Source organism: Haemaphysalis longicornis, unplaced genomic scaffold (assembly GCF_048455015.1).
Source record: "Haemaphysalis longicornis isolate Haplotype H1 unplaced genomic scaffold, Haemaphysalis longicornis Haplotype H1 scaffold_6, whole genome shotgun sequence".
Taxonomy (NCBI): Eukaryota; Metazoa; Arthropoda; class Arachnida; order Ixodida; family Ixodidae; genus Haemaphysalis; species Haemaphysalis longicornis.
Window position 1 is genome coordinate 88345652 of NW_027526407.1, and position 12971 is coordinate 88358622.

Consider the following 12971-nt stretch of genomic DNA (forward strand, 5'->3'; position numbering starts at 1 on the left):
TATACAGGAGACACCATTTCTTAATAACTACTAATGGGAGGATTACAACAGGTGGGAGGGTTGCAGCCGTTTTTGTTGTGTTTTTTACCGGTCGCGATAGTGCGAGGAAAACTCCTTATTTTTGTTTGTGTTATGCTTTTATCCTGCGCTCGTCAGCGCTGTTTTTACCCCAGATGTTTATAATTATTCCACAAAAACAAACCGATGGGAAACTACGCTCTAATATGTGTTTATATACTTGTTTCGTGCATTATATTCCCCCAGGCTACTTGTGCACTAGGCAACGTTTTCACGTATTGACCGTGCCACAAGTGATAGTAGTTTAGAAAAGTTTTCTTGCCTGTAAATTTTTCTTGCCTGTTCTCACGCTCGCTGACATAGAAGTAGCATAGATGGCGCTAGCGGTTTTTGTTGCCGCAAAAAAAACCATGCTACATTAAAAGCGCAGATGAATATTTATTCCCTACCTCTCAGAGCCCCATGCTGTAGTGGTACGCTTTAAAGTAAGAAGCGATACAAATAAGACCTTTATTTCAGCGCTACATGTGCATTTCTGAGAAACAAGGTGTTTATACAAGCACTCCTAAAGAACAAAACAAACTTATTACAATTCCAGGTGGCATTTTTTTGTTTCCTTCTTCGGCTTGAGAGACGTCCTTGTTTGCAGGTCCGTCAGAAAGATTAAGCCCGTTCGTCAGTCGGTATTATTGGATTTCGGAACTGTGAGATGCTCGACGCTGTCGCTGGTTTGTACGAGGATGACTGAATAGGTGATGATGGATCCGGCGAGCTGCGAATAGAATATCGTCGGAAAACAGTTATGTAAGTTTGCACATGCGCATTGCATATTGCTTTGTGACACTTAGCTACAACCACGTGCAAATTTTTGATGGGTGTTCCCGCTGGTGTTAAAATGAACTAATCCGCTGCTTGGTCGCTAAACGTCTGTGCTTGAGACACTGATGCTTTTAATGACGGTGCGTGTATTACATGTATTCGAAGCAAGTGCTGAATATAGTGGAAGGCACAAATTGATTTAGTTACCTGCGACTGCGAGCCGTAAACCCTACGTCTTCGCGACTACTTCAGACCGACCGAAAGCAATACGGTGCAACCTTATTACGTTAATTTTATTCATATATATTTTCTCTTTAAAGTATTTTATCAAATTTATTTCAAGTGAATCATAGTCAATCATGGCTGTTGCATCAATGAAAATGAATGAGTGATTACATGTCATTTTTCGATGTGGGACGCCGTGGGCGGCGTTATTTTCCCAGGCGACTTTTAAAGTTCAGCTGAAGGTCGAACGTGCACCTCCTTAATGGTGTGGCACTCGAGGAAAGACACCGGCGTTTTTCCCACTTTACTTAACGGTTAACAATGCAGTTCTGAAACGTATAAAGACCAACCGCTTCGTCCCAGATTAAAGATGTTCAGACAGCTAAAGTTTCTTGGCCTGTCGTTGTCGTTTCTGTGTTTCGTTTTTAGGAATGTGTTTTTTTAAGTGCAGAGCACTTTTGACGCTAGCCTTGTCGTCGCAGCTCGCTCGCTGGACCCAAGTAGAGCCACACGGCGTTCCGTCGTAGCGGCTGTCGTCGCGGCGTAACGCAGAGGCTTCGAAAGACAAGCGATTTATGTAGTGATCAGCGTTCGAAACTCACGAACCGCTGGCGCTTGTAATACATCTCCCCGTTGTTTAGCGCTAAGAAAACTATGGGTACATTTAAGGCAAAATATAGGTAATTAACTGGCAGCGCCCGCGTTTATTTTGTTAGGAACGCTCGTGGGGTTGGTTTTAAGCGAAAAAAAGTGGCAGTGCAATGCCAGAACATGCGGGAGGAAACGTAAGCACAAAAAGAACAGAACTCTCGCTGGCGCAGTTTCAGGCAGGGGTCGCGCGAGCACTGAGAAGGCGGGGAATTGCAATTGCATTGAGTGGTACCAGTCAGAGAATAACGACGCTCCATCTCATTATGGCGAATCATTGCTCTCGACTTCCGACAGCTTTCACATTGAGTGGAATGGCTGAAATTTTTTAACATTTAATCTGGCTGAGGCAGCAAAGGTAGCGAACTTGAAATAGCTGTTTTGCCTTTTTCGGCAGCAATAGCTCGGCGTTACTCTTGTTGCAAAATGTATGCGCTACTTCTAAACTCTTCATTAATTTCACCAGGTGCGACTAAAATAGTCATGATAGACTCCAATTACGCCATGTATTTTGAAAAAGTGGCAGCTGGGGTTAGGTTTGTAAATCAGTGGAAAGGCACAAATCTAGCCGTAACGAACAAAACGAACTTCAACGTGTAGGCGTCTATAGCTGTAGTCGCAGTCTCTAGCTTTATGTCGAATTTATTTGACTATTTTTAATTTACGTTCTCCGCCACCATGATCTTTCTTAGAGATTTAGAGATACCGGCCAACTGGTGTAAGCTTGTTGAATTTGTGAATTTTGAGCAACCTGTTACTGATTTCAGCCTAGCGAATGCACGTGTGCTGCATGGTGTGGTATTCTTAAGCTCCTCTTTATTGCTGTGAGACTTACGCTACGCGTGGAAATTTGCAGTGGCACGTGGTTTTACTGAGACACGGAAGGTGACAAAATATAAAAAAAGAATTTTGGCACAGAGGTCAGCTATTGCTATGGAAGTGGGCTTGACTCTTCTGTAAGTTTTGGCCCCTACAATAAGCGTTAAGCGGCTGCTGGTGACGATGATGCTTGGCGGCTGCACTTCGCGTGCTCGATATGGCATACAAGGCGAGTGCATGAACACTATGTTTGGCAGCTTACACACCAACAGCGAGAATATAAATTCTACTATAAACAGCGAGAATATAAATTCTATAAACAGCGAGAATATAAATTCTCCAGATTCCCCACCGCATTTCTTGGCTGCCCTTTCTGAACACATGAGTACATTTAGGCATGATAACATATTTCTAGTCGGTGATTTTAACTTGCCCGGTGTTAATTGGGACTGTTGCGTTCCCCAAACCATCTCTGGTGTGCATGCAAATTTTTTATTTGATATTATGTTAACCCTCAATTTGCAACAGATCGTTACTGAGCCAACGCGTGTTCAGGGTTCCTCAAGTTGTGTACTTGATCTTGTGTTTGTTAGCCGGTCTTTAGAAAACTTTATCGTTACAGTTGATCATGGATTGTCTGATCACAAAATGGTTTGTTTTTCTTGTTTGTTTGAAGTTACTGATCACGTCACTGTTTCCAAAGCTATATCTGTTGAAGATTACTCGCGCGCCAGGGATGAAAGCATCCTCGACTATCTGGAACTTTGTCTTGAAAACTTCACTGGATCCGATACTTGTGATCTATGGTCTAAATTCAAAAATATATGCACATACTGTATCGATCATTTTGTTCCTAACAGAACAAAAAAAGCTTCGAAGCAAAATCCCTGGCTTACACGAGAAATTTTGCACATGAAAAGAAAAATCAAACAGCTCAAGAGAGCACGAGCTGCTGTGGGGGCAATTCAGGCAACTCAATCAGCTTTAAGTCATGCTGTGGTCTCTGCTAAACAGCGCTATTTTCAGCATACTCTTCCAAACTTTATTACTAATGCGCCTGATAAGTTCTGTCGATTTCTAAGCAACAAGAAACAACCTCTAAGCCGCATGATGCATGACGGGACAGTAATCACCGACAAAAAAACCATTGCTCAACAATTCAACCGCTACTTCGCCAGTGTTTTTTCACCACAAGATGTAGCTATTCCTACAAAAACTTCCTGTTCCCCAAGCCAGACTGATATTGTGTCACAACCCGGTGTATTTGAAATGTTATTGAATTTAAAAACAAAAGCAACTCCAGGTCCTGATAACATTTCAAACACTTTCTTGCGCCGTTATGCTGAGATGCTTTCTCATTTTCTTGTTGTCATTTTTCGTTCATCACTCAATTCAGGCGTTCTACCATTTCAATGGAAAATAGGGCGCGTAGTACCCGTCTTGAAGAAAGGTGACAGTGCTTTCTTCAGTAACTATCGTCCCATATCACTAACTTCATCATGCTGCAAGATGCTTGAGCACATTATAGCTACTTACATAATAACGTTCCTGAATGACAATGTCGTACTTTCTTCCTTCCAACATGGATTTCGCAAAGGTTTTTCTACGGTCATTCAGTTAACATCAGTGGTTCATAGCTTTGCCCAGGTCCTTGATAAATCAGGTCAAGTTGACGTTATATTCATTGATTTTTGTAAAGCCTTTGACCTCGTCCCACATGGCAAACTACTGCATAAGCTCGAAACTATTGGCCTTCCACCTTTCATTATTAACTGGGTTTCTGCGTATTTGTCTAACCGTGTTCAATTTGTAAACATTGATGGTCATAATTCCGACGAACTCCCTGTCACATCCAGCGTTCCCCAGGGAAGCGTCTTAGGTCCCTTACTTTTTTTAATTTATATAAATGACCTTCCTAACGTTATCCCGGACTCTATACAAATTAGGCTCTTTGCTGATGACTGTGTTTTGTTTAAGAAAATTTCTAACCATGATGACCAACGACTACTTAATTCCTCCTTGCATAACGTTATTGCAGGGTGTAATGAATGGGGGATGCAGCTTAATCCAGATAAAACTGTTTTCATGAAAATTACCAACAAAAGAAATAGTCTTTTCTTCCCATACCATCTTCCTTCTCGTCCACTTTCAGAAGTTAATGAATATAAATACTTAGGCGTAACTTTAACCAATAACCTTAGTTGGAATAAACACGTTAAAAATATTTGCTCATCCGCCTTTCGTAAACTCTGTTTTTTGAGACATAAACTGCGCCATACTCCTGCTAACGTTAGGCTCCTCGCTTATACTTCCATAATAAGGCCAAAATTAGAATATGCATGTTCGGTATGGGACCCTTACACAAAAATTAACATCGATGCCCTTGAAATTATTCAGCGTAAAGCTGTCCGATTTATATTCTCCAAATATCGTGCAACTGACTCTCCTACCCTCTTATTGAAGAAAAATGGAATTCCTACGCTGCAAATTCGAAGAAAAATGTTACGATTAAAATTCATGTTTCTACTAAAAAACAACAAATTATCCATGCAACCTGACTCTTACATCAAGCCTTCCACAGCCCGGTTGTCAAGAAATAGGCACCTCCAATCACTTACCCCACACTACGCCAGAACTAACATCTTCAAATACTCGTTTTTCCCTCGAACCATCACAGAGTGGAACCAGCTTTCATCCTCAAACGTTGAAAACCTTGATGCCATCCAACAAGCTGTTTGCTGATATGTGTTTTCATGTACATCTTGATGTTATGCCCCTCCTGCTTGGGCCCTTCAATGGGCCTGCAGTATGTACCAAATAAATAAAATAAAAATACTTTGTATGCGCGTGCTTCAGGATTCACTCTGAACCGTGATATTGGAAGCAGATAAAATTTTGGCGTTCCAACTGACCAAGATGGAGCACACGACTTGTGGTTTTAGGAACATGTAGCCCAATGTTGCCTTTAACTATCACGTTACGGAATTTTGTGGTGAGTGTTTGTTAAAGAAATTATGTAGTGATAGTGTACTAAAACACTTTGGGAAGGCTATGCTAGAATGATTGATTCAACATCGAGAATTGAGGCTCAGCTGATTACGCTAGGAAATGTTTGGGGCTGTGGCTTAAGCATCTCTTCATTAGTCGGAAATTTTGTCTGGTGTTCAATCCGCTGACTTACGTTAGTTTCAATATGCAGCGAAAATTTGAGGCATTTATCATAATTTCAAACACTAAACTGCAACAAGTTGCAAACGAATTATATAAGTACGTCGAAATAGTTTTCGCACAAAGCCTTCCGCCCTTTAACACTTGCGTGGTAGCCTTACCGAAACCAGAAGGGGCATATTTAGGCTGAAAAAGTTTCCACCGCTGAGCGACATTTCTTCAGGTCGGATGGAATTGTGAAGGTAGGAGACCTGTGTAAGAAACGACAGTCATAGACATTAAAACAGGTTATTTGTTCTCCGGATGCCATTAAAAATTCAGATATAGACCCTTTGCAAAAAGGCGGACAACACTGAGAATTCAGCGGTGGTAACACTGGTGGTGAACGCGACGACGCCATTAGAAAGAAAGCAGGTCGTAGCAACGCCGTTGCGGTTGCACGTTTTCGCCCACGGCTTCACGAGTCTGTTGCCCCACGACGCGCATGCAATTATGTGGACGGTAGCTACCCCATAGAAACTCTGTGCTCGCAGCCTTTTCGCTTCCTTTCTAATGGAGGCGGAGCGGGTGCACAGTGTTGCCAGAGTGGCTTGCTGCTTTTCCGCCAACGATTTGGCAATTTTGCAAATGGTCTATTAAAAATTTAGGGCTGTGCAGTGCACGGTGGGCTATGTAACTATGGAGGAATCTGAATGCTTGCTATTGATAAATGAGTCTGCAGAGGAGCAGACAAAAATGGGTGCGCATATTTATTATTTTGTTTGTGCCTGGAAACACTGACAACTGAAACCACCCTTTTTTAAGAGGAAAGATGGTTAAAACGCGAAGCTTTCGCCCGTGCAACGTGAGTCAAAGTCGAAGCCCGAAATCCAAGCTACTTCGAATATGGCTGTTCTGCAAATTGCGGTCATCTTGGTAGACAGCTTACGAAGAAGACTAATTGGGCGTATAAAGGAACACGAATTTTAACGGCGCAGTGGTCGCGAACGCCGACGAAAACCTTGTAGCAGACATGTTAATAAACCCCAGCAGCAGGTTTCGTAAAAAAAATTATTAACGTTATTAATACAAACATTGCGCGATTTAAAAAGTAAGCCTCTTCACTAGTAAGTTATATGAAATATTGCAATAAGAGAGCAAGCTAGTTTGTCCACAAAATAATACGCAAAAGGTGGCGCTGGCGTCAATTTTACATGAAGGGAATATTGGGCTTTCAGAAGCCCTAGGATCTAAGGGTATCAGAGAGGAAGTTAACTTCAAGGCTGTCGAGGGGACGAAAAGAAGATTAGAATGCAGGTGGACGAAAAGCAGAGAGGGGAATATTGCCTAGGACAGTTACCACTTGTACAGGAAAAAAAAGTATATTGTGCCTAATAAGCTTTTTGTGCCTGCCGTAAGCAGCGCTAGTATTAAACCAGGAGTGTAAAACATGGGTGTATTAGTCCTTTATGGTAGGATGACATGGCATCACCCCGCTTCAAAGGGGAAACAAATAACAATAATAATCATCATCATCAGTTGAGGCAGGAGGCTGGCCTGCATCGTTGCTGACTTCGATGCTGTCTCCGCGAAGCAGTCTTCGTTGCCAGATTAGTTCGAAATGGAACGGGGATGAACATGTCGGGATGTCCGCAAAGACGGCAGCGAAGCCGTCTAGAGGGTATATTGAAATGCAGCCCGCGTCGTAATGACGCCATCGGTTGGACGTTGGTTTCATAACGCGTGGGTCCGAGGTTAGATTCTGACCACGGGCAGCGTTTGTTTCTTGAGGCGCTTGATGTGCCTTTGCTTATCATCATCGTTTTGTGAAACCTGTTTTGTAAAGTTGGCGTTCCTGCAGTGTGTTTTGGCGCGACATCGCATGCCATCAGTGAAGCATTGAAAGCTTCGCTTTCAAAAATAATATTGCCGGCTATAGAAACCGCTGCTTTCTGTTCGTAATTACACAGAAGGTGCGTCATGCAAAACATGCTTTTGAATGTTCGGGTACTTTTTAAACAGCTTATGGGGTACTTTTTAAGCTGCCATCCGATACGGGAGATGTGCCACCGGTGACGCAGTGAATTGTGAAATGATGCGTTGTAGTCCAAGAAAACGGGCGGGTATTTGAACTGCACATACAAATGCAGTTCAGAAGTCCATTAACCAACAAGACTGTAAAGTCATGCATAAGTTGTGCTTGTTTGCAATTTGAAAGGTAGAGAAAATACTTATAGCAGTACCTGGCGGAACTGTATCGGCGATTCGTTGAACATCGACACCTTCATCAAGCTTTCCTTCAGTTCACGGCCCTTGTCAAAATAAAAAAAAGCGACACTTGTTAATAAACATTCTGCACACAGTATTTTAACGTTAACTTGGTTCAAGGTGTGCTGAAAGTGTACAGATAAATACACTACTTATGTGAGCAAAGTGCATACCAAGGATGGCATGCAGGGAAGGGTACTGTGCAAGTGGGGGTATTTTTCATTTATTTCATTTCATTTATTATACCCTTAAAGGCCCGAAGGCATTACATAAGGGGAGGGTCGTGAAACATTGTTTACAGAAATACAAATGAACCAAGATATTGGTAAAAACACAAAAACACGCAAAAACACAAAAGTTCTAAAGCACCAGAGTTCAAAACATTGGCTAAGTTAGGAACATCGCAAAATAAGTGTGACATAATTTTACAGAGTTAACAATAGGTAGAAGAAGCAAACACTGATTAAGTTCAACAATACATATTATACAAAATATGTGTTACAGCAGTAGAACTGGAAGGTTATTCTTGGGTGATAATATTTTCTTCTAGTTTATCTCTAAAACGTTTATTATCAGTGAGTGTGACGATGTCGTCGGGCAACGTGTTCCATAGTGATACAGCGTTAGGAAAAAAGGATGAACTAAATGCTGATGTACTGCCGGTAATGGGGGCTATTGGACGACTGTGATTTAAACGGGAGGAAATTCTGAAAGGTGGCCTCAGTAGAGAGTGCCTAGATTGTGGCCAGTGAAAGAATTTGTGGATGAGGCATAAGCGGGCGATGACGCGGCGTGAATGAAGAGTTGGGAGGGAGAGGGATAGCTTGAGCGCGGTGACACTGATATGGTTGGAATACTTCGAGGAGATAAAGCGAGCGGCACGGTTTTGAATTGCTTCAATCTGAAGGGTTAGATATGTTTGTGATAGATGCCAGATGGCTGAGGCGTATTCCAATTTCGGTCGTACGAAGGTTAGGTAAGCTAGTTTTTTAATTTCAGGAGAAGCAAGTTTTAGATTGCGCCGAAACACATCACAGAAAATTTGGCTTCATAAGCAGCCAACATTGGTTAAGGACAGTCAGAATAAGCCAATATCATCCAAGGACAGTGAAAAATTACTAAGACCAATGGCAGGAAGAGTTTCCTTGCAGGTCGTTCTGCCGCATCCCCTACCCATAAAGGCCGTTTCAATGTAACGTAACCTAACCTCAGCAAACCTAAACCCAGCCTAACCTAACTAAGGTTAGGTCAACAAATCTAAAACTACTATTTTCAACCTTACCTAATCAAATCTGACACAACCTACCACACTCTTTTTCAATTTGATTACATTCACAATGGCCTGATGCGACAGAACAACCTGTAAAAAGACTCTCCCCAAATGACGTGACATGAGCTACCAACGGTGGGGGATAGTATTGATAATGATTACGACCTGAATATTGGGTGATAGTATTGATCACGATGATCACGACCTGAACATTACTTACTTCATTGGCCATCATCTGGCTCAGCCGCGCCACATCGACGAAGTCAAGGGTGGCGTAGATAGAGTAACTCATGGTCAGCAGGAGTTGGTCCGTCGACACGTCTTTATCGAACGTGGAGTAGATGCATATGCACGTCAGGATCAGGATAGTGATCGCGGACGCCATCAGGGAGAATTGCCAGTTCCTGTTCAGCAGCTTTCTGAGATTGCCAATCGAGCACAGGTTGAGCCTAACCCTTTCGAATTGTCCCACACCAGATAGCTTCGCGACGCCGTCGTAGCCTACGGGTAATTCATGCTTGAGAGTTTCGTGCTGGTGGCGGATGTAGGCGATCATCACTTCGCAGCATGGTCTGAGGACGAGGAAGTGCACCAGGTCGTAGACGAAGAAGAGGAAGTTGAACAGCAGGGGGACAAGCTTGAACCCAAACTCCAGATAAGAATTGCCTCCGATGTTCACCATCTTCACGGTCATGTTGGCGTTTACTATGAAATGTCCCACGAAGGCGGCGAGGATGAAAGATCTGCGATAAATGTGTCCATTGTTGTTTTTTGCTAATTATTCAACAAACTGGCAGTGCCAAGGCTCCATTCAATGGTTGGAAGGGGAAGTTGCATTACATGCATAATACGAGGAATGCCGGGGAACAGTCTATATCTTGCTGCTTGTAAGAACTACTAATAAAATATACTGATCTACTGATAAAAATATACTGATCTACTGATCTAATAATAATAATAGTAAGATCTGCCACTAATAAAACTAATAATCAGTAAGATCTACTGATAAAATATTGTAGCGTTCTCCGGTGAGTGCAACACCCGCTATGGAAATCTCATTAAACGAAAAACGAATTTCGTTAGTTCATTGGCCAAAACTTTAATGCGCACAAGATATCGCTAAAGAAAAGCTGCCATGACTGGCATGGTTTTGAAATATACTTTAGGTAGGCGTTTAACCCTCGAGGATGCTATACATACATGTTTCACTTCAACGAGTGTTTAATGGCCTGTTTTTGTCTTGCCTACACGGCCTGGGCATAAAAAACAAACACTTATAAAGAGTTTTAAGGTGTGCAGTAGTAAATAGCGGTATTATAGCTACAGTTTTAAGTTAGCCGTGGGCAAAGTGAGTATTCCTTACATTCTTGCTACTCGTTGAAGCAGCGCTTAAGCATTTAGGGCGCGTCTAGTCACATGTAAAGCGCACGTATACCTGTGCGACGTTGTGGAGTAATGACATCGCTATAAATGAATTAAGAAACGATAACTTGCAGGAAACTATGTGCCTGATAAAATATTACCTTAAAGTTTCGGCAGAGATATAAGTCGACAAAGTCAGCGCTTATGCTAACCCCACTAATGCTCTGTTATAAGAGATTCTCACTTTAAGAGGGAAAACATTGGCTAAAAATGTCGAAGTGTAAAACTCATGCACGCATTTGTTGATGGTGTTATAGACGAAGCGTTTACCTCAGGATGTAGGATATCCGGGACTTGAAGCGGTAGTGCTCGCGGGAAAACGCCGCTTTCTTCTCGTAATCTGCAGCCTTTCTGAAGAACTCTAGCATCGTCCACGACCCGAACACTGCGCTGCTGAGATTCACAATGACCTTCACGGTCACGCAGACTTGTATGACCAAGAAAAGGTGCTTGGTGAAGGAGCGAACTCGATCGAACTGTCGAAGCATGTTGTTAGTAAGGAAGGCAAACTCCAAGATGCCGAATGACAGGAGGCATACGACGGAATAAAGGCTGTACCACGTTTTCCACGTTATGACGAGGTCATCCACGTTGTCCGACTGCAGGTTCTTGACGAAGAAAATGCCCGCTATGCGGCATATCCAGCCGTAAGGCTTGAAGTGCTCAGCCATAACACTTGGCATATTTGTAGCAGCGGCGAGATCCTTCTCCTATTTGGTGTTTCTGCAATTACACAAGACAAAGTAATATGAAGGGTGTATTGAAAAGAAAAATGTTTCTACAGGGTGGGTTATCAGGCTGAGTCTTTGACGCCATGAGCTCACACTTATAGTCGGGTTTTGTGCGTGCCTGAAAATAAACGCCCTCTTCGGGTAATACACAAATGTGGGCGTTTTGATCTCTTGTGTGTTCTGCAATTTCGTGAAATATTTATGTTAGTGCTTCGTGGAGTGCTGTCAGTAATTAGTGTTCATGCTCAGTTTTATATTTTAATAGCTGCAATACTTGAGGTTTTTTCTGAAGTATTTATTCTCAAATACAACAGAAGTAGCTTATTTATAAGTTCCCGAACAAGCGCGAAAGAAAGTACGATATATTTGTTGCGTGCCTTGACGCAGTGTTGTTTGCAAGGCAGCGGTGTTTTCTACAAGGTAAAAATCGATGGTACGGTTTGTTATTTCCCTAGCTGTCCGATACCCTCACAAACTTCCCGTTTGCTACCGCATGTTTATTAACTTTAAGCGAAAATCTGGCACACGGAAAACGATTTTTTTTTTCGAAAATTGGAAATTCTGGTAATGTCCAACGAAACATTAGAAGTTGGGCCCTGTTGTACTAGGGGAATTTAAAAACGTCAGGCGGTACCAAACTCTTCTCTTTAGAAAGACAAAAAAGGAGGCATGCAAAATGTGTGCAATTTGAAAGTACATTGCGTGAGCAAAAGACAGGTTTAATTAGCGTTGGCACTAACCCCAACCCGAAGACTCCTAATAGATTCAAACGGCGATTAAAGGGGCTTGAAAATTAAAGGGTTGGTATCAGAAGTGCTGTTAGCGCACACTTTCGGACGCGCATTCCTAACGATTTTTCAGTAATTGATACCCTTTCCTGCGCTAATTAGCCTCGTGCAACCACTCTTTGCAACTGTAACGTGCTTTCATCAGGCTTCAGCCATCGTATACCACGTAAACTCACCTGTCCACTTCCCTACAGCCCGAGCAGCCGAGCTCGATATAGCCGCCGACAGTAACACCACAGCCGGGCTGCGAACACACGAACGGTCTCGTAACGTACGTCATTGCGGGGGCAGTTGTTTTCGCCACCCGCCGTACCACAGGCCCCGTGGTCGATGCATTCGAAGAGATAGCCGCCCATTGAAACATAAATTATTCACGTGCACGCGATGGCGACACATTTATAAGCGTATGCTGCGTTGGCATCGCATCTATTATTCTTTGTTTTGCTTATGCTGACATTTGCTTAGATTTGGGGTTCTTTTTTGGCGGTTTTGAGTAGACCTCGCAGCCAAATAATTCGGAGAAAAATGGCGAGTACATCGCCTAACGGCGGAGAAACTATACAATATTTATACTTTTGTTCCGGCTTCCATGTTGTGCCTCTATTGGGGTCAGTACACGGCTATTAGTCTCCCGGTTAATGGACACCCTGCTACAGAACCCGTGCAGGTAAGTATTAGGATTAAAAGAAACTGAGGCATGATCACTGAAGTGGGATTTGAAAATCAGCATCGGAAGTTTGAAGCTTGTAGGCGTTCCAGTGAGCAATGCCGATACCGCTCTGGCTTTTTGTATTGTTTTTTTTAAAATTATGTTTG

The 12971-nt window shown here is 42.6% G+C and overlaps 1 protein-coding gene across 1 annotated transcript; it reads right to left on the reverse strand.

The window, feature by feature from the left end:
• Positions 1-561: 561 nt before the first annotated feature.
• LOC144141746 (uncharacterized) lies at positions 562-12425 on the reverse strand. The gene is made up of 6 exons (XM_077673255.1): positions 12332-12425; positions 10907-11359; positions 9435-9957; positions 7920-7988; positions 5859-5948; positions 562-790 (listed from the first exon to the last, which is right to left on the reverse strand). Exons 2-6 carry the CDS (start codon positions 11317-11319, stop codon positions 695-697), a joined length of 1191 nt encoding a protein of 396 aa, XP_077529381.1. The 5' UTR covers positions 11320-11359; positions 12332-12425; the 3' UTR covers positions 562-694.
• Between the last annotated feature and the right edge of the window lie 546 nt (positions 12426-12971).